This window comes from Peromyscus leucopus, chromosome 19 (genome assembly GCF_004664715.2).
Source record: "Peromyscus leucopus breed LL Stock chromosome 19, UCI_PerLeu_2.1, whole genome shotgun sequence".
In the NCBI taxonomy this organism is placed as follows: domain Eukaryota; kingdom Metazoa; phylum Chordata; class Mammalia; order Rodentia; family Cricetidae; genus Peromyscus; species Peromyscus leucopus.
This window is the reverse complement of record NC_051079.1, coordinates 59524297-59547396: the sequence shown is the minus strand read 5'-3', so window position 1 is coordinate 59547396 and position 23100 is coordinate 59524297. Positions and strand designations below refer to the sequence as shown.

General features: G+C 36.8%; 1 protein-coding gene across 2 annotated transcripts in view; it reads left to right on the top strand.

Moving 5' to 3' along the window:
- The window catches only part of Dcc (DCC netrin 1 receptor), a 1151759-nt gene that overhangs the window by 402380 nt on the left and 726279 nt on the right, over positions 1 to 23100 (top strand). For both annotated transcript variants that reach the window (XM_028864828.1, XM_028864827.1), the window contains exon 2: positions 9563 to 9883. In XM_028864828.1, the coding sequence (XP_028720661.1) occupies positions 9563 to 9883 (321 nt within the window). The remainder of the gene's footprint in view (positions 1 to 9562; positions 9884 to 23100) is intronic.

The following is a 23100-nucleotide window of genomic DNA, read 5'->3' as shown; positions in this document are numbered from 1 at the left end:
AGTGTTCCAGTCAATTAGATCTGCACACATAAACTGCTGTCCCTCCTTTGAGGCGGATTGATGAGCAACACAAAGGGGAGGAAGCTAACTCACACTTTACCACCCTGGGAGGTGAAGGTTCCAACACAAGGCAGACTCAGCAGCACATCAAAGTTTTTCTTTTAAGTGTTAATTTTGCACGGGTCTGGGAGATGATAACCTAGATGTCAGGCTATGTTACCTGTTGAACAGAAAGGAAGAAAAGATTCCATTATGATTTCTCCAGTATCACATAGCAAAATCGAGCTGAGACTTAAGAGGTTTGGCCCTTGAAGCAGAAAAGGGCTGAGGAAGTTACGCCCCACTCCAAAGTGGTTCTTATCATTTCTCTTCACCATTGGATTTAGCCAGAGGACACTCAGAGAGTTGCCTCGGGCACACGTTTTGCCCTATGGAAACCTTAGATCTGCACAAAGCTTCCTCGGCTTGCAGAAGATATCATGTGTTCTGAATTTCTGATGTGGAGCCTCTGTGTGGGTTCAGTGAGAGATTTTGCTGGGGCAGTTGCTTTTGAACTGCACATCTTGTATTTCTATTTCTGAATTTTGTTCTTGTCTTGTAAAGGGAAAAAGAAATTAGGGCCCACCATGTGAAGAGCAAATGAGGTTCAGCAACCTTTCTGGGGAGATATATGGTCTTGTTGCATTATGTCAGTGAATGTCCTGACACTGAAATCACTCCCTGATTCAATCATGGTAGTGTTCCAAGTGCTCAGTCTTCTCTGTGGCTCTTGGACTACTAAATTGGACCGTATGAATCCATATACTGTTTGGTTACTTGCACTACACGCTAAGAAAAGAATTTTATAGAAGACAGACTAGCCAGATAAAATATAGTATCCCAAGGACTAGTTAAACTTCAGTTTCCTGGGTGTACATATAGATCTCTTGTGTAGTGTATAGAAAGCTCTGGGTTTAAAATGGATGCACTTGGAGACTGGAGAGATGGTTCAATGGTTAGGAGCAAAAGCTACTAGTCTAGAGAATCCAAATTTGATTCCCAGCACCCACGCTATAGTTCACACTGTTTTTTATTTTATTTTTCTTCTTCTTTTTTTTTTTTTTTTTTTTTTTTTTGACATAGATTTCTCTGTGTAACAATCCTGGCTGTCCTGGAACTCACTTTGTAGATCTGCCTTCCTCTGCTTCCTGAATGTTGGGATTATAAGTGTGTGCCACGACTACTGTCCAGTTTATTTTTTATTTTTTTGAAGGTCTTAGGTTTTTTTTTTTTTTCTTTGCTTGTTTGGTGTTTATTTACAAAGACTAGCCTGATCTGGTTCACTAGGGAGATGGTCTTGAATAAACCATTCAAAGTCACTTAGTCTAAGTTTAGGAAGCCCTATGTCCTTCATTTACTGAAGGCAACATTGATGGCACGTGTTCAGTCTGTATTTCTAAATGAGACCAGGGTGGTTAGAGCACACTGAGCAAGAGTGAGAACCCTGGCAGAACTTCTCTGGGTGTCTCCAGCAGAGGTGCTGGTGACGCACCCTGTCTTCAGATGGCCAAGGAGGGAAAAGCTCACAACCATTTGTAATCCAGGGAATCTGACACCTTCTTCTAGCATTCAAAGGCACCAGGAATGCAAGTGGTACACAGACATATATGCAGGCAAAACAACCATATACATAAATATAATATAGTATAATATAAATATAAATAATGAAACTCCAAAAACAAAATAAACTAAATAAATTTGTGTTTTAGACAAATAAAAATATTATTTTTTCTGCAATAAACCTATTAGTATTTATTTCACCTAAGTGTTTAGGACAAGTTTATTATACTAAAAATATATTTATATTTATAAATATAATATACCTACTTATATATTTAATTCACATATAATTTATATCCTTAATTTTGTAGACTAAATCCAGCAGCTCTAATGAAGGATACATTTTCTTCATTTAAATTTTTGTTCAACTCTGCATTTCAATGATTCTTTATAAAATGCACCTGTTTTTCTTCCAGGAACATATTTCTTTGCATTATTTACATTCAAGGATAAATACCATATGCCCAATCCATCCTGATTTCTCTTTCTTAGTCATGAAGACTAAGGTTGTCAGGCATTGAACTCTATTAGTCTCTTTCAAGGGCTAGAATGAGTACAGTTTTTTCAACAGGTGACCATATACTCTGAATATTGTTTATATTTAGTTTCTCATGGAAGTATAAAGTCCTGCCAGCACTGTAGTATAGAGAAAGGACTCGATACCAGGTGCACAGAAGTCAATACTCTAGTATGGTTTTGTTGTCATTGTTTTATAAAAAGAAACATTTATTCCAACTCCCAATAGTGTTTTCCTTTTCTGAAAAATAAGTTGAGCTACTTGGTTATATAAAAATACTTCTGTAGATATCTAGGCCTTTTCTGGATTCACTTTTAAAATTCTCATTTGTGCTGGGCCTTTGGGAATACACACCTTTTCTGTCTGAACTGCCTGTCATTAGTCTTAGGTTGATATGAAGTTCACAGAGTGCATCCTCAGACCACACAATAAGCATGTTGTAGTTTTGGCCATCTTGACACTAGCCTGGACTAACAGATATATCATCCAACTAAAATCTGATGCACCAATGTTCTAAAAATCTACAATTATACTGCTGAGTTAGAATCAACTAAAAGAAAGGGGGTTATACAAAATATCTCATTGACCAAAACCCATGTTAGGAGAGAATTGCCACTGTTACAACTCTTCTTCGAAATATATTTCATAGCTTTTAATATAACTATTCCATAGAACATTCTTATTTCTCAAAGTAGCAATTTTGTTCTACTTAATGGAGGATCTCTGTGAGTTTGTGACCAGCCTGGTCTCCAAAATGAGTTCCAGGAAAGGCTCAAAGCTACACAGAGAAAAAAAAGAGAGAGAGAGATGTGTGAAATAAACTATCACCAAAATGTCTGTTGAAAGACTTGGCCAATTATTTGCCTTTTTAGGATAAACTCCCATAAAGTTTCATTTCCTTACTCAGAAAAAGAATTGTCTGCAATTATAAAATATAAAATATCTAAATATATAATATCATGAGCAGGTTGTCTGAGGAACATATCAATTTTCTTGCTCTGGCTCAGGTCTGTGCATGTTTGTGAAAAGGCTTCTTAAGCTTTAGTTACCTGGGAATCCCTTGAAAGGCCTACCAAACCCAGGCTGCTGGGCTCTCCTCTTATCATTGATTGACAGGTCTGCACACTGCCTATATTTTTACCACATTCCCAGGTGGTGTTGGTTTTGCTGCTATGAAAACTTTTTCAGACTTTATATTTTAATCTAGTGAACCCCATGATATCCATGTATGTTTAGGAGTTCTGTTAATTTCTCCATTTTTTTTTTGTGATGGTTTTTAGTTTCCAACTCCACTTCATAGCCTCAGAAGTATTTTAAGATTTTGTCAGAACTAAAGACCAGAGCTACAGTTTGCACACATTCTCCATGTCAGGGATCCCAAAGAAAATTATAGCATCCACAAAATTATTTTAATTTCCTTCAACATAGATTTTTTTTTTTTTTTTTTTTTTTTTTTTTTTTTTTTTTTTTCCTTAAAGGAGGAGATGTTACCAGGCTTATCGGGCACGTTTCTGAGCACGTGAACCCTATCAAAACTTCTGAGCATCTCAAAGTATATGTGATTTAAAATAGATGAAATTATGCACCACAGGTTCTATGGGGATTTGTGTGACATTTTCTAATCTCGGGCTCTTTCAGGAACTTCTTTTCACATTCCTGGCTACTTTTCATCAATTTGTCTTTTACCTTTCATTGTCTTAACTACAAGCTTTTACATTGTGGACTCAGAACAGGATTTCTGATTCTACGGGGAACAATGTTTGATATTGTAGATAAAATGTCATACCTAAAAATCCATTCTAGGTTAGACTGCCCCCTGTGGCTTACTGGGCTTTGAAATGAGCAAGAATATGATAAGGAGATAAATCACAAAGGGCCATAAATTTAAAGAAACAGTTTCAACACTTGACTATTTGGAGGAGTTTCTAAAAATGGGTTAAGGACAATTTCTGCCTCTAGACTCTCAATATAATTCGAAAGCTCTTGGCAGTTGTACTGCATTTTTTTTTTCTTGCCGCAAATAAATATCTGCCACCCCCCTCCAAAAAAAAAATACATTAGGGAAGAATAATTCATTTTGGCTCACAGTTCAGAGGAATTTACATCATGGAGAGGGGAGGCATTGAAGCAAGGTGGCAGGCCTGGCTTCGCTTGGTTCAGGTTGCTGAGAAAGAAGATGTGTGGAGATGCAGGTGCTCATTATATTTTTCTGACCCGCCCCCTTTTAGTCACTTTGGGCCCCTTGTTAAAGGGATATTCCCAACCATATACACAATGGTTCTACCCAGCTATGTTAATGCTCCTGGGGAACAATCCCAAAGACACACCTCCACGCTTGTTCCTTTGTGAATCTTGATCCAGAGACAAGTCAGACTGTGAAGATTAACTCTCAAAAGGACTCTTTTGCACCTGTCTTCCTTAGGGTTTCTCTTGCTATGAAGAGACACCATGATTGCAGCAACTTTTAAAAGAAAAACATTTAACTGGGTGGCTTACATTTTCAGAGGTTTAGTCTGTTATCATCTTGGTCCAATACGGTGGCCTGCAGGCTAACATGGTGTTGGAGAAGGGGCTGTGAGTCCTATATCTCGACCCTCAGGCAACAGGAAGTGGTGTGTCTCACTGGGGTGGCTTGAGCATATATGAAACCCGAAGGCCCTCCTCCACAGAGACACATTTTGTCCAACAGGACCACACCGACTCCAACAAGGATACGCCTCCTAATCGTGCTACTCCCTTTGGGAGTCATTTTCTTTCAAACCATCATAGCTTCTGATTTTTCTTTTTTATGTCTGACAAAACTAAAATAAGTATTTCTCCTTTGGATCAACTATGAAGAGTATGTCCTCCTCTGCAAGAAAACATGGGTGCTTTATCTGCTTAAAATAACCCCTTTATAGAAAATTTAAAAAAAAAAAAAGGTGAAGTATATGGATTGGGAGTGGAAAGTCATTAATTTTGTGTGTGTGTGTTGTGTGTGTGTGTGTGTGTGTGTGTGTGTGTGTATACTCCATATAGATACATATATGGAGTAAAAATATATATGGCCTTAGCTTCTATTCTAGCTAAAGATTTACTCAAGTAAACATTTGGAGAGTGCAAGAGCTAGAGACTCACTTTTACTGGAGAACTTCTTATGTGAGCCCTACATTGACATTTACTCCAGCCCCTCTGTTTCCCTAACTCCTACCATGTCTCCTCTGCCCAGACACATGATCTCTTCATTAAGCTACGTGTGTGTGTATGTGTGTGTGTGTGTGTGTGTGTGTGTGTGTGTGTGTATAGCCATATAACATACTTAGTCCACTTATCACTGCTCATATGCACACGTGTCCAGAGTCAGCCGCTTGGAAATGGACATACTATGTAACAACTTGTTTCTGTGAGAAACTGGTTCTCCCTTTCTTAGCAGTCATTGACTTCTTATAGCTCTTCTTCTAGGGGTGGGATCATGTGGAACTTTCCTTTCCCACATTGATATGTCAACTAATGTCATTATGCCAGACTTGTTCATGTAATATATTGCTGATATTTTCTAGGTGTACTTTCTCTATCATCTTTCTTCCCCCATCTTCTGTAATTATTTTCCCTGAGCCTTTGGTGGATAATTTGAGTTATGGACTTGTTGGTTGTAGTTGGGCACTCCATAGTCACCCTTTCTCTACATTCTGAGCAGTTGTATCTCTGGGTTAGCAGTCTCTATCTGTTGCAAAAAAGAAACTTCTTAGATGAGGGGTGAAAAATGCACTTCTCTGTGGGTATAAGGAAGCCTATTTATATAAGTTAGAAATTCTTCTAGTTTAGGAAAAATGCAATAGTAGGTTCTCTCAGGTCTGTACCCTCTCCTACATTGAGCAGCCCTTTTAATTAGACAGTGGTTGGTTACCAAGATATAAGTGATAATATTGTACCATTTGGGGTATCTTGCTAAGCCAGTCATTGTTATGGTTCTTAGGCTGTACATCTGGGAAAGACTACTGAGTCTTCATCTCTTTGTCAGCTTGAACAGTACCTTGCGATATTATGAGAACCAGTGTTCAGGGATGAAATCTTTTAGGTCAATGCTAGGTCAATTTCTGTAAATTCCATATTCAAAGTGTGTAATGTCTTCAGCAATCAGTTCATATATCCTGGAAGGCAACTGTATTACTTTTCTGTTTCTCTGATAAGATACTATGACCATAAGCAACTTAATTATTGAAGTATCTATTTTGACTTATGGTTCTAGAGAAGTAAGAATCCATTGTGGAGGACAGGAATAGTAGCAAGTGGCAGACAGGGCTGCAAGAACAGGAAGCTGAGAACCCCCTTGTAAGCACAAAGCATACAAGAAACAAGGTGAGTCTGTAAGCTCTCAGAGCCTACCACCAGTAACATATTTCCTCTAGCAAGACCACATCTCCTAAAGCTCCCAGACAGCACCATCAGATATGGACCATGTATTCAAATACCAGAGCCTATAAGAGACATTTCTCATTTAAACTATCACAGGTAGCAATGGAAATGGATGTGGCCCATATTGTTTTAGAAGACCCTTAGATTGTACTTCATCCAACAATAGAAGGGTTGGTAGGTTTCCCTTGCCTGGGACTGGGAATAATGTTAGATAGGGCATGGCTGGTAATGGAGGTACCACTAAAACATATGGTATAACTCCATTAATATACACATATGTATGTATATACACACTATATATACTAATTATATATATATATAATTTAAAGTTAGTTTATAAAATATTGTTTCCCTATGGTTTCTCCAAACATTCTTAGATGTATTTCCCTTTCTTCTCACTCCCTTGTATTATATTTCTATCTCCCCAGTTAAAGGCCCTCACCCTCCATTTTCCAAACTTGATAATAGAGAATGAGAATTTGTTAATCTATATCAAAGCCAGTAATTCATCCATTAACAGAGTATTTCTTAGACGCATCAAGTGCCTTACAAGAGGTCAGAGATAGCTTGTTCTTCATATCAGCTGAAACTTTGACATGAATGTCATTTGTCATTTCTCAAATAACTTTTCACTTGGGTCCATCTTTTCTGAAACATTAAGTAACACAAGTTCCTGAAAGCAAAAACATTTCATTATTTCAAAGCCATATATTTAAAGTATAATTGTTATAAGGAGAATTAAAAAAAAAAAAAGCTCAAATTACCAATGAGTAGCAAGGGTAATTGTGTCACAGAAAAATTAATCTTTATTTAACTTTCCTAAACCATGCACTCACAGCACTGAAAACTGTCATAACCTCCCTGTTTCACAGTAAGTAGATTATTTATTTGTGATAATGGGCACATATGCTCATTAACATGCTGTCATAAACAGCTGTGCTAAATGTATTATGTGCTCTGTGACATAAATAATGTACTCAGCATGAGGTTGTGTTTAAAATATAGGCCCCGGGTAGAACAAAAATGCAATAAATGTTTTTTAATATAGTTGCCTAGCCTTGCATTCTGAATTTATTTCTTCTGTTTTAATGCTGCTTAAATGGAAATTGTAGTCATTATTCTGATGAAGCATCTTGACATTCAATAACATGAGAATATTTTTATGATTTCTTGCCCTTAGTGTACCTCCAACCAGGTATTTCCGACCAGTGGTTCTTTCTGACAAATAAGAAAGATGTATTTAACTTAGAATCTATCTGCATATCAGTAGACTTAGTAAGTTCCATTGACAGAAGATGCCTTTGACTCATTCTTGTGCCAATCCTTTCCAAAATGAGAGCTGAGTTGAAATATCATCTGTTTCAGGGAATAATTCCATTTTATATGTGAAGGACATAAGTACTGAGGATATTACAAGAACATTTAGAATTTCACGTATTTAAATGATATAGACTGGACAAGAAGCAAGAGATTTAGACTCTCAATTGGATGCACTTTCTACTAGAGAAACAGATTGCTTCATTATAATTAGATTGGTTATACAAAGGACATGGAAAGGATCAAATTGGAGCCATTAATGTCCTTTACCTTTATCATTTAGCATTACTATGATTTTATAATCAATATTAGTCTGAACAAAACTGTATATGTTCTTTTTTCTGGATAGGTGAACTAGTTGCGTGGAGTTACTATCTGATCAGAAGTGACGCAGTTCACTGGGATGCCACAGACTTAAGGTCGAGCTTTAGAAACATTGTGTGCATGCACTGGGGACTCTGAAAAAAAAAAAAAACAAACAGTTGTAGCACCCATGTTTTCACTGGAGATCAGGAACATGACAACCAACATAGGCCAGCCCGTGATGACAATACTGATTCCATTAATTTAGATGCCTGCCATTTAAACCATAGAAAGCTGGTAAATTTTCAAAAAACCTCCAACAATATTCCCAGTTTAGATAAATAAATAATGCTAAAGAAACCAAGGTTGCCATTGTGAGAAGAATGAAAGCTTTAAAGGTATTTTCATGAAATTGAATGCAGCTTCAAATGAATAAAGGGCACTTACAAGGAATTGATCATTACATGTATGTTTTCATGCAAAAAGGTTCAGAAAAAAGTGGGATTAGTGGCCAAAGAGTTCAGTTACACCTTAGCAAAGATCCGATGCTAGAAAGAAAACACTAGGAGAGATTGTAAAACTGTTAGCCTTAGAGACTGTTCAAAATTGAAAACTGTCTTGCCTGGAAATACTTAGTTACATACCTGTCTATGCAAAGTGTGCAAACCTGGTGACCTCCTGAGAACTTGTCAAGGCCTTTGATTTAGCAATCTAAGTACTAGTAATGACTATACTACCGATCTTCTTTAGTTATGCCTGCTCCAGCCCCTCGGGATTCTTAAATACTATTCTGATCTTTCAGTTGACTGCTTATGTCTCTTCTGTTTATGACAATTCAACTATAATATCCTCTTAGCTAAGCCCACAAGAAACTTCTGGAAAGAGATAGAGACACTTCAGGGGTTTTATGCAGTAGCCTGATGACTTTCTCACGTAGGTGAGATTTACCTGTTTAACCCACCTAAGGTCTATTCTAAATAACTTTGTCTACACCACTGATTTTCATTTCTGTAAAATAAAACGGGTAGATTAAGTTACTAAGAAATGCTAAAATGCAGATAATGAGATTAATTAAGTCTCTCAAGTCCTAGCTGCACTCTGGTGAGACTTAAAAGTGTCTGGTTTTATATGGAAAAATACTCATTTTGTCTGTCTAAATTTTCAAGTAATGACTGATATGTAATCATATTCTTATCGATAACTTATGAATTATTATTTTTATTAGTAACATTTTCTGGACAAGTTGCTTCATTAGTTGGTGCTCATGTGAATATTTTTCTTTTGTTTAAGACAATATTCCTGATCTTAAATTTATCCATACTTGGAGATGAAATTAAAAGGTTTTTTTTTAAAAATAAGTTTTGTGAGGAAATCAAACTTGAAATTTATCAGAATGCATGAATTCATTTTCCTTCTTCTCTCTTATTTCAGGTTTTCAAATTAAACCTTTCACATCTCTTCGCTTCGTATCTGAACCTGCTGATGCTGTCACTATGCGGGGTGGAAATGTCCTGCTCAACTGCTCCGCAGAGTCTGACCGAGGAGTTCCCCTCATCAAGTGGAGGAAAGATGGCCTCATCCTAGCCATGGGCATGGATGACAGGAAGCAGCAACTCCCCAATGGGTCTCTGTTGATACAAAACATACTTCATTCCAGACACCATAAGCCAGATGAAGGACTTTACCAATGTGAGGCATCCTTGGGAGATTCTGGCTCCATTATTAGTCGGATTGCAAAAGTTGCAGTAGCAGGTATGTAGATGTTTTTCTTTTCTCCTGTGTCACTTGTCTTTTCTATCTTTTTTTTTAGCAATAAGCAATAATCTTTATAAAAGCAATATAATTTTTAAGACTTTTTATCTTTAATTAAAATAGTTATACCTTATAAGTTGTCTGCCCTATGGTAGTTTGTGATTGCATCAAGCTAACCACGTGTTTATCTGTGTGGTGCAAACACTGGAAATTACTCTTTTAGCAATGGTGAAACACACAACCCAATTATAACTAGGACCACCATGCTGAATAATCAGTCTAGAATATATATTTCTTCTAATCCATACTCTGCCCCACTGTCTGATAGCTCCCCATTTTTCACCTATCTAACCCACCAAGTTTCCGGCAATGTTTACTCTGTTTTCTGTAGGTGTAATTTAGCTTAAATTCTACATGTATGGAATCTAAACGCATGAACTATTTGTCTTTTCCTTTTTGACTTATTTTACTCAGCAAAATATGTTTTAGGTTCAGCAACATTGCTAAAGTAACAGATTTCCTTCTTTTTATGGATTAATGGTGTTCCATTGTGCATGTATCCCACGGTTTCTTTACCTATTCATTTGCTGATGGCCACATAGGTTGATTATGAACTTTGACATTGTGGCTAGTGTTGCAGGAAGCATGGGGTTACAGACATCCCCTAGCCCCATTAATTTCATCCCTAGGAGATACATGGAACCAGTGACAGGCTTATAATATTGTATGCTGCATCTACTTTTAGTTTGCTGAGAAACTTATCCATAATGGCCATTTTTTTTAGTTTTTCCACAAATAGCATACATTTGTAAATGAAATAAAAGAGGGTTAAATGACTGATAGGTCTTTTATTAACTTTCCCTTTTCAATTAACATAGAAAACAGCAGGTGCATCTCAGTAGTGTGTACCACTTTGGGTGATTTGCTTTCAAGACAGAGCTGACTCATGCAGATTCACTGCTTACATGAATGGGAGGACATTTTATTAATAAAGTATTAGAAAAAAAATCATACCCTAATCAATTCTATTTTACAGATTCAGTGGTGTTAAACTTTTGTAAAAATCGATGCTTTAAGCCCTGACAGCAGTATATTTTATTTTAATCACAGTGTCCTAATCGTAACATAGACCTCAAGTGAGAAATAAAAATGTTCCATTAGTGCTTTCAAATGCAGCTTCCTTATTGACATGCCAGTTCAGTGTCTAAAGATAAGACAGGCACTTTCTTTTGCATCTGTGAACATAAAATAGTGTGCAGAAATTAGGGTGGGTGGGATATTTTGGTACTCAGGATGTTTCCATAGCTGCTCCATCTTTTCAGCTGGAGGAGGACCATGAGCATTTTCTGTTACTCATGCAGTGCTAGATCTGTGGGGAAAGGTATCAAATCTTTGCTTTTACTGGTTTCTGTAATGACTTAACAACTTAAATTTTGACTGCAATGTATTACACATAGTTGTGTTTGTGTGCATATGTAAAATAAATATAGACAAATATATATATATATATATATAATTTCATATGAACATCAAATACAATGAACAAGACAAAATAAAGTTAAATTCATCTAATGATTAAGCATGTTTTGAAACTATTTCCAATGTTAGTCTTTCATTTTCACTAAAAAAATAAAGCAAATATAGTGTCCAAAAGAGTGTTATACAGCCATTTTATTCTGCCCTAGATGTCATCTAGTCTAGATGTATCCTGAAAGATTGGTCAGAATAGGGACTTGTTTTTGCAAATAACACTAAAAAGAGAGTTAATCAGGACCCTGCATACCACCAAACTCTTCCCCCCGCCACTCTCTCTCTCTCACACACAGACACACACACTTAAACTCTCTCAGCTATGGTAAAGCTGTGAAGATATGATGTGAAGCTGTGAAGAACTGGATTTCACACAGACATGTTAAGATAATGCAACTTAGCTTCCTGACACATTTACTGACATCTTTTCTCCACCAAGGACTCATAACCAATGGTTTTACCTTCTCAGAATGACCATGTTGCAATCCTGTCTCTGAAGTTACTAACATTATGAGCTTTGATCTTGGGGGGATTAGTATCCCAAAGGGTGATACGGTGAAATCGAAAACGTGTTTTCTGGCATGTGGAAATAGTCAACAGGGTGTCACCTGGAAAGGGCCATAAGGAAACCAAATGCTTCTGACTCTAATCTCAGAAGATCAGCTTCTAGAACTCCTATCATATATAGATTACTCAATTTATAGTATTTTGTTATATCAAACTCAAGTAGACTCATTCATATCAGTTACATCTGTCTTTCCCAAAGCTAATGTGTTCTTCTGGGTAGTGTCCTCATTATCAGCAGATTGGCCAGCCATTCTGATTTGCTGTAGATGGACCTAAGCTTGGCATTTGGATGTCTCATATTCTGGGAAAGCTTGCAGTGGCCAAGCAAAACTGAAATGTTTGTTCATCATACTTAAAGGCAACCCTGACTGATTTAGTAATGACATCAGAAGATAATGGTTCTTAATCTTCCTAATGTGTAAACCTTTAATACAGTTCCTCATGTTGTGGTGACTTCCAACCATAAAATTATTTCATTGATACTTTATAATTATAATTTTGCTACTCTAATCAATTGTAATATAAATATCTTACATATAGGATATTTGATATGCAACCCTTCTGAATGGGTCATTTGACCTCCCCAAAGGGATGGTGACCCACAGTTGAGAACTACTGTCCTCTGGAGACAGGTGGAGAGATATCCTGATCAATAATATCAAGGTTTAAGCTATCTGGAGCTGGTGAGTGATGAGTATTTGGAATTTGATTGATGCATATAACATATAGGGAGGATAGGACTTTAATGATAATTGTGATTAATTAAGAGGAGCATGTGGTACAGGTAATGAGGAAGAGGGAAAGGTTTTATGCCTGAGGATAGGGACATGCTTGACTTTCTGTAGCTTGTATATTTTAGGACTCATGGCTTCTACCCACTTGCTGTCCATGGGCCAAAGCACCTCTGCTGATAGGAATGAATCAGACTGGCATTTTGATGCCCTGTTACAAAAGGCAGCTTTATCTGTACTGCTAATGAAAATGTCCTGAATGTTGCAATTTCTGTTTTCCTGCAATCCAGGTTCAGTTTTATGTTTTCTCTGTTTCAGTGGTGAAATGAGGAATGATTCCTTCCCTGTGAGATATTAAAATAAAGTGGCTTTGACTTTAGTATTCTGTGGAAGGGTAGGCTCAGGGATACAGTCATTGAGTTGCAGTCTAATATTAGATTGTATCGTTTCAAGGCAATAAGGTTTTTCACAGCATTTTAAACACTTACCATGCTGTTTGGCAACACAGAATACATCAATGTTATGTCTGCAGAGGTTAAGATTGCCAAACCACTAGAATTCACAAGGGGCATATATCTTCCTTGCAATAAAGACCATGGTCCTGATTTAATCTTATTTTTAAAGCATTAGCAGTCAATAAACCAGTTACCACTAAAAGGTATCAGTTGGCTTAGTCTGGGTAAGAAAAAAAAAACTTAGCTCTTGTGTACCCTCAGGTACAGTGTAAAGACCATTAATGCAATGCCCCTCTTCTGGTTTGACTTTTTCAAAGTGTTTTTTGATAAAAAGGAAAAGTGGTAAATGAAATAAGTCTTTGATCAGTCAGAACGCTTTATGCAGTCATCATGCCACGCACCACTCATTCTGTTTCCAGAAACCTCTCAAGTGCTCTTTAAATCCTGAGTGCACACTTCGCTGGAGAGGGAAAGAGAGTAGAGAAGATAAATGGGGCCACAAGCCCAGCCAGTATCTTTTCAAAGGTTTCAATGTAACAAGCTAATGCAAAGTGGTAGGTTTTTTTTTTCTTTTGTAATTTTGAGTCCAATTAGTACAATATGATGGACTCTCAAATCTCCATTTAAAAGTAACTTGACTAGTGTTGGCTTTGACTAGGGAATGTCATGTTTATCCTAATAGTTCTAACCTAAGAGGCTGCAGTCTTTCTTTACCATGCCTGCTTCTGTGTAGCAGGAAAGTCAAGCTTGAGGGGAAAAGGAGGGCTGCCTGTTATTTTCTGCCATGCTTTCCAGCTTTTACCTAAAGCATCCATTGTGCTTAGCTGTAGGCAGGTATCATATCAATGGTAACAGGGACATCTGCTGCATCTGGAGAGCTCTGCCCCCATCACACTCCTTTCCTTCCTTCTTCTTTACTTTGCCTCTATTTTTCTTCTTTATTGTACTTAATCAGGTTTAAATACCCTTACAGCTGTCCATATATAAATATATTTGACAGCACTTGTTTTATATCTTAACTATTTTGTCAATTCAAAACCTGCCCTAAAAGGAATGAGATCATTCTAAGCCAAATTTGAGTAATCGCTCCCTAAGAACACAAATTCAAGTTCACCTGAATGACATGTTTTATTATGGAACAGATAACATGAACTTTCACAATCACAGGAAAAAAGTTCATAAATCAATGAATTTATCAAATATGTTGATAATCAGTAGATGTGTTACAGCAAGGTAGAAAAATTCCTTCTATAGCTTGTACAAGTTATTATATTCAGCAAACTTAGTGTAACAACCACAAGACAGTAGGATAGGCAAAGGTTGTTAATAACTGACTATTAAAAGAACTAAAAATAGTCTAAGAATTTTGTTTTTCAATCTATTGCAAAGTCCCAATCAGTCATTCAAAACAGACATAATTTTTCAAAATGCTTTTACATCACAACATCCAAACTGTTAGATGACTGAAATTAGAACATACACTGATGAAATACCCACTTCACTTGAAAGGAAAGGTATGAGCTAGTTCTGTAACCCAGAATATCATGATGAATATACACCAAATCAAGTACATTGTTAGTCCTCCCTATGTTGACATTTGTGTGAGTCTCTGAATTTTGGGTATGGCCAGTGTGTGTGTGTGTGTGTGTGTGTGTGTGTGTGTGTGTGTGTGTATGCCTGTGTGTGTTTGTGAGTGTGGATTCACATATGTGTAGGTCATGTGGACACCAGAGGCTAGCCCTTGAGTATTGTTCCTCATGTGCTATCCTTTTGTCTGTCATTGGCCTGGAGCTGACAAATTAGTCTAGAGTGACTTGCCAGCACCCCATGGACTCACCTGTCTCTACCTCTCCAGCACTTGGGTTACAAATATGGTCCCATACTTATGTAGGTTCTGGAGATAGAACTCAGGTCTTTGTGGTTGTGTGCCAAACATAAGCTCTGTGGCCACTTTAAATGTCATCTATATTGTAAAGCTATAGTGTAGAGTAGATTATCACTTAATGAGAATAGTACTATTACTATACCCAATAATTCTTATTATGGTATTATCACAACTATTATTTTATCACTATCACTAACTGAAAACTTCCAATAATTTTTGTTTTGGTTAAAACCACTTGAGGGGTCTAATGAAACACTGACTGTATCAAACATATAAATAAATGTTATATCCTTAAATCAGAGAACTGCTATAATCATCTATGAATATCAAGTGGGCAAGCTTGAATTTAGATTTCAAAAAGTTGAATCAATTTATAATTTTTTTCAAAATACCCCAAACTAAAATATTCATTTTTGACTAATTTATTTATAATCTTGCTAATGAAGTTAATATAAATCTTATAGACTATATCAGGAGATAGAGTACTGCTTCAGGCGCTCCTGGAAAAGACTCTGGGTCCCCTTCTCAGATTTATTAATGTCCTTTCTACTGTAAAAGATAAACTGAAGCAGTACTCATGGTATGTGGCAGTGAGTTAGACTCTTAATTTCATGTATATGTCCTCTTCCTTCAGAAACTCAATAATACCAGTGTCAAAGAAGAGAAAATATTAGCAAATCTCCTGTGACTAATCAAAGTAGATCCACCTCACTTCATTTTCCAATAATAAAATCATGGCCACACACACACACACACACACACACACACACACACACACACACACACGCACTTCCTATACAGCTGCTTGTCCACACATAGCCCCTGTAGGTTGCAAGGTGCACAGAAGGAACATAAGAGAAACATCTGCTTGTCCTTGCATTCTTGGAGATGGAGTGGGGCAGACTCCCACCAAATAAAGTGATAGTGACCACAGATCTGTGATACAGCTATTTGTCCAGGGAGATTTCACTTTGTTAACTTTTGAACATTTGTATCTTCTTACTAAAACCACTGGATTTGCTTTGTAGAGATCCCCAAGAAAACACATCTGTAGGCCCTGTCTCATATTGCTTAATGAATGTGGGTGCTGAAGTTGCCAGAGTATAAGATAGTATATGATTTACTATGAACAGACTCTGGAACAAAAATTCCCTAATGCAGGACACAAAGTAGTCTCTCATTGCTTAGCTTCTCAGCATAGTTGAAGTTAAAGGCTCTGGATAACCTGCCATTTACTAATCAAACAGGCACTCATTTTTTATTCAGTTTAAGCTTTCTAAACACAAACTGATGAAAAATAATAATAACAGTAATTGATTTTACTTATAAATCCTCTATCAGTTTCTTCAACACAGCAAGGCTATGGAAGAAAAATCATGATTTCTTTGGATAATTTTGTTATCAAAGCTGTATACTCAATAGAGGTGTATTACAAATCTCTCTAGAAAAATGGAGAACCTGCATTTGTTAAATATGCATATGTGTCTTCTAGGAACACACTTTATTTTTAAGTGGTTTTTGTGCTTCAAGCCAAGATTGCGTATTATTTTTGTTCTGTTTCTTGAAGATCAAGAAAATAAAAGAGCAACTAAATTGCATTTACTTCAGTTGTTATGCCATTCAGGGAGATATTTTCTTTTCTGTCCCTATTACAATAGATATTTCAAGATGCAAACTGCTCCATTTTGCTTTTAAATAACCCAGGCATTATAATTAAAATTCCCTTGTGTTTTTTTTTTAAATAATGAGTTACTTGCGGAGTTGTTTCCTTGAGTTCTCGTCCAGAATGCCTCCCATTTAAATGAGTTATGAAATAATTAGGGGAAGCGTATTATGGTGAGAGAAGCTAGAAAGAGCCTTTTGTGAAATGATAACCTGACCTTTCCATTCTTGCTTAAAAGGAAACAGGAGAAAGCTTGTCTGAAGGGAAGGAGAATAAAATACATTGCCTCGGGTCACTCAAATGTTATATAAAGAAAACAGCAAGAAAAATGCTCATATTCCTTTTCTCTACAGGAGCAAATATAAGAATCTTGCCTAGAAGGTCAAGTTCATTCAGTGAAGCAGTTTGGAAAATGTATCCCAGGGCCCTGGACTCTCTGAAAATTCTATTTTAGGAAGGTTCAGTTACAGAGTAAAGCTTCCCATTTCACATGCACAGGAATGCTGTTTACTTTCAATTGATGTGCAGGGAAATAAATTTGTCTGACTCTATAATTCTTAATGGCCTTAATTATACCCAATTTAGCTAACTACTCTTGCTATTTTCTGGTTAAAACATAAAAGAGAAAGAACATGGGTGAAATTGTTGTATGTGTACTGGTCTACAGTTTTTATTACCAAATAAACCTTGTATAATCACTGATATTGCCCTCAACTTAAATAATTGAGCTTTAAAGAGTAGGATTTTATGTTTCTCAATTAACTTTGTAATAAGTTAGAATCAAAATATATTCCTGACAGGCTAGAAAGAATGCTTTCCATAGAAAATGGCAGTAGAGAACTTGACTGTAGAAAAGTCAACAAAATAAATTTTAAAAATCCTCTAATATTTCACTTTCTTGGCCTTGCTGTAGATTAAAATCCATGTGGCAATGTTAATCATTAATTATGCATCGAAATTTAATCTGCATCAGAAGAATGCTATTCTTTTCATCTTTTCTTATGCTGTCCACAGTGCGGTTTTGCTGGCATTCTAAGGAAAAAGGTGTAATAGCTAAAGTAACTCAGGTGATAATAATTAGAAATTATTTTTCTTTTAACATCTGCAAGACTTTGATGGAATACAGTAATTTAATATTGATGATACAAATAAGCCTAAAAATGTTTTACATCACCAGTAAGAAAAAGTGGCACCATTTAACTCCTCTATGGCAAGTTTGTGATACCCATGTAACAAAGGAAATATTGACATGAGAAAAGTGTCGTATTTGCTTCACCAAAGTCTTGGCAGATGAGCCATGCAAAATGAAGACTCAAAGATCTATGTATGGGAGGGTGTGGTTGTGCTCTCTGCTATATTTATGAAAGAAATGAATAATGGTAGAGAATTATGATCTGAAAGATATGTCATGTGTGATGGTAATAATCCAGAAGTCACTCAGCTTGGCCAGCTTCTTCAGACTGTACCTCTTACATTTCGCCTCTCACAGTAAGAGTCAGTGCACCCATTCCATGGAGCTCTTACAACATGTTTAGGCAGATTTAGATAGGGTAATTTCATAAAGTGTGAAATCTCAGTGCTTGGCTTGCAAGGTGTCTTATTTTGTGATGGTTTTTCTTGTGGACCACCTCTAATTAGTCTAAGTAGCATAATTGTCCATCTCCTAATCTCTAATAAAATTTAAGCTGGTAGTAAAGGAAGGAAGGACATTTTTACTTTTATAAATCAGTACCTGACACTGATAATTTTGTCATTGTGTTTCTTGCAATAAAGTTTGCATTTAAACAATATTACACGAGAGCTTTGAAAGAGAGTATTTATTTTTATTTCTTACATTTTTTCCCCACACAGTAACAAGACATTCCTACCTAGAGAATGCTCTACAAATTAAATGATAAACTAGAAGAAGCAGTGGGAATTCTAAGGGTGCACAGTACCTAAATCATCTATCTTATCCTTTTTCTGTCATGATCAACAACAAAAGGATTGAAGACAAACCATAAACATAGTTGCACATTTTTCTGTCAGGGTCAATAATGTATATCTTTGAAATGCTAACTAAAAGTAATGAACACAATTACTCATGTCTCTTAAAATTATTATTTTAATAGTCTACTTATTAACTTATATCTGTATCTATGTAATCTATAGTAATAAAAGTAATTGGCCACTTGTCTCATAATTATTAAATATGCCTTCTATTAGAGGTGAGAGAATAATTGAATGTGAGCCCCTGATATCCTTGAAACTGCTGCATATTCTTGGTACATCATGAGACTTGATTTGTATCTGGAGTTACAAGATTAGCACAAAGCAAAAGCAAAATGACACGTTATTCATAGAAATAAAATAAACACAGTAGGTTCCAAATTAATCTTCTTCCTTCATGATATACCAAGACTGAGTACACACACACACACACACACACACACACACACACACACACACACACAGTTTTGATTCTCACAGATTTCTTTCTAAGGTTTCACAAACCTTAACTCCAGAGGTCAGGGCATTTTTCACTTAAAAGGTTTGCTTTGAAAACCTTCCACATAACTGAGAAGTATCCTCGACACAGAATTTATCCTGGTTTGTTAAAGTAGGATTTTCTCTACATAAAATTCTTAAGAAAAGGAACCCATTCCAAGGGGATCATGGGGATATCTGCTAGAAAGTAACTAAGTACTGAGATATTGTTTCCTAGAACACCATGACTCCTTCTAAATCAGAGAGTAAATGTAATTACTGTTTGGTAGACATCAGTGTGCCGTGAGTGTATGCGGTGCCTTGTATTTTTTCTCTTCGTATTTCTCATCCTGCTCACTAACTTATTAGGTTTGCACAATGTGTTTCCCAACCTAGCTCAACCAAAAATAAGTGGCCATTAATACAGAAGACAGACACTGCCCCCTTACTACCTTTCCATCTATATAGCTTGCCTTACCTGAGCCCCTATACCTTATATCTATTGATAAACACCACAGTCACAAAATCCACCATTTGATTTATAACCCTTGGACCATTGTTCTATTACACTCATTTCTTAAAAAAAAAAAAGAAAGAAAGAAAGAAAAGACAAAGAAAATCAGATTTGTTGTAACCCTGAGGCTTTACTACCCTTACAAAAGGCCACTCATAGGGTTCATTTACAGTGATTCTACCTAGAACACTTCCCCAACAAGAAACCCATTTAGGAAACCTTGTTAAAGCCTAAAGCCACCCATACACATTCAACATTAGGTCTCAGCCATGATTGACTTTATTGCATTGGATTTTTGTAGGCCTTCTAAAAAAGGAATTCATGTCTAACAGCTAAAATGTAATATAAGAATTAAACAGTATTTCTTTGATCCAGGTACTGGTTCAAATACTGTCCATTAGGTCTCATGGTGGGTTGGATACATTATAACCCGGCATTTTAACTGTTTCTCTGAGATGATTTCCAATGGAATCCTGCCCAAGAGATGCCTTCATTTGGAGAGCATAACTTTAGATAACATAAATGGACACCTTGAACTTACTCCCACATGCTCATTGCATGTTTCTGGAGTTTGATTTCTATTGAGAAATAGTTCTTAGACTATGAAAGTTTTTCTTTTTTTCATATTTTTTATTTAATTTTTTTCTTTCCTTTTACATTCAATGCCTGTTCTGACTCCCTCCCCTTCTCCCACTTCCCCCCACCTACCCTCATCCCACCCCCATTCCCTCCTCATAGAGGGTAAGGCCTCCCTTGAGTAGTCAACACCAGCTGGCATACCAAGTTGGGGCTAGACCTAGCCACACCTCCTTGTATCAAGGCTGAGTAAGGCATCGCACCATAGGGAACGGGCTCTTAAAAGCCAATTCATGTGCCCAGGATAAGTCCTGGTCCCATTACCAGGGGACTCATAAACACATCAAGCCATGCAACTTTCACCCACATTCAGGTATAGGGGTTCAGACCCATGCAGGCTTCCCAGTTGGCAGTCCAGAGAGTTCCCACTAGCTTGGGTCAGGTATCTCTGTGGTTTTTCCCATCATGATTCTGACCCCCCTTGCTCTTATAATCCCTCCTCCCCCTCTTCAACTGAACTCCAGGATCTTGGGCAAGTGCTTAACTGTGAGTCTCTGCATCTGCTTCCATCAGTCACTGGATGTAGGTTCTATTATGGCAATTAGGGTAGACACCAATCCCAGTGCAGGGGAGGGCCAGTTCAAGCACCCATTCCACCACTGGTACGAGTCTTAACTGGGGACAATCTTGTGAGTTCCAGGAGTTTTCCCTATCTGCAGATTTCTCCACATTCCCTTAATGGTACACGCTCTCAAGATATCACTTTCATTGCTCTCCCTCCCCGTCTCTCCCCCAACTCAGCCATCTCGAGCCCTCATGTTCCCTTGTACCATCCTCCCAGTTTACCCAGGAGATCTTAACATTTCCTGCTCACTGGGGCAATCCATATGTGTCTCTTTTAATGTCCTCCCCTTTATCTAGCTTCTCTGGGGTTGTGGAATGTAGCCTAGTTATCCTTTGCTTTGCATCTAATATTCACTTATGAGTGAGTACATACAATGTCTGTCTTTCTGGGTCTGGGTTACCTCACTCAGAATGATTTTTTTTTCTATTTCTGTCCATTTGTCTACAAATTTCATGATGACATTTTTTTTTACCACTGCATAAAACACCACTGTGTAAATAAATGTACAACATTTTCTTTATCCATTCTTCAGTTGAAGGGCATCTAGGTTGTTTCTAGGTTCTGGCTATTACAAATAATGCTGCTATGGATATAGTTGAGCTAATCTCAAATGGCTGGAAGATATTAAGGAAATGTTCAACATCCTTAGCTATCAGGGAAACTCTTTCTTTAAAAGTGTAGGATTCCATTTTTGCTAGACTCTTCACAAACTTGCGGGAGACCATCCCACTGTCTAATTGTGGAACATTTTCTCACTTTCATTCTTGATCTTAGTTATTTTCTAGAAAATGCTAATCTGCACCCTGTCTTCACTGATTATTTTTTTAACATAAAACATTACTATTTTAGCATAAAATATTATTATTTGATTATTTTGTTACTTAATGATATATCTTGAAGATATTTCTGTTCTTCCACATCAGCCTATTTTTGATCACTGTGTAGTAGTCTAGGATCTGCTATTCATACACCAATACTCTGTTTCTAGTTTTCCAATTTTCAAATAGTACATTACTGTGTGTTTTATTTAGTGGAATCTCATGTATGCATATGCTAGATCAACTCTCTAAGACAAATGCCTAGCAATGTAATCACTAAGTCAGAGCATATTAATGATATTGATAAGTTCAAGATCCTCTGTTCATCTGAACCCAAATATCAGAAGCTAGAATTTATTTTACTACCAGCAAATAAATAAAAGTAAAGCTGGCTTCTCCTTTACTTGAAAAATTCTTCACAATCTGCTGCATACTTAAGACGAGGAGATGACAAATTGAAACTGTCAAGAAAAAGCCAAAAAAAAAAAATTTCTGGTTTTGGAGAGAATCTTACATACAGCATTCTACCAGAGTGTCTTATGATTCATCAATAATAATATATGTAGTTCCTTCTTTGTGTATAAGGACACTTCAACAAGTTTCACTCCATGAATTGTTGTGAGATGGATCCTGCTCCCAGGTCAACACTGAAATGTTCTAGACTCCATGTCCTTATTACAATGGCAGTGTGCCACATGAGCATACCATAGAAGAGGGACTCTTTCTACTGGCGTAAGGGTCCTGGGGAGTCTGGCCTGCACCTGTACTTTTGAATTCACTTGAAGTAACCAAATCTATCCAATCAGTTTTAGTGGAAAGCTGCCAAGCACATGCACTGTGTTATCTGTTGCTTTATAGTTTATTTCATGTCTTTCATTTTCTCTCCTCTCATGATAACATTTACATATTTTTAAAGACAGTTCTAATAGGCTGCCTTCAGGTGTCTTTAGCCTCATGGGTTAGGAGAAGTTCTATCCTCTTTTTGCTCTTCATAACCTGTCAAAGTACAGAGCAAAACCCACTGTATCTATAATGTTACTACACATATAGACATTCTGCTGCTGGCCAATGACTCCAAAAAGACACTGATCACATGATCAAAGGGCATCTATTTTAGCTTCCCTAGGTGCCGATTTTTTATAAACATCATTTGTTGAATGGAGTGACATAGAAGGAGCATTCAGAGACAGACATCACTGGGAATCTACCTCTAGCTGCTTGCTACTTCTGTAAATATAAGCCACACATGGCTTAGTTTCCTAGCTATACGGTGGAGCAGGGGGCAGTGTTCTTATCCTAGAAGGGTATTGCAGCTATAACCTTATAATACTAAGCAGAGGAGCTCAGTAATAACATGTTTCTAACAACCAGAGAAGAATTAGCACAA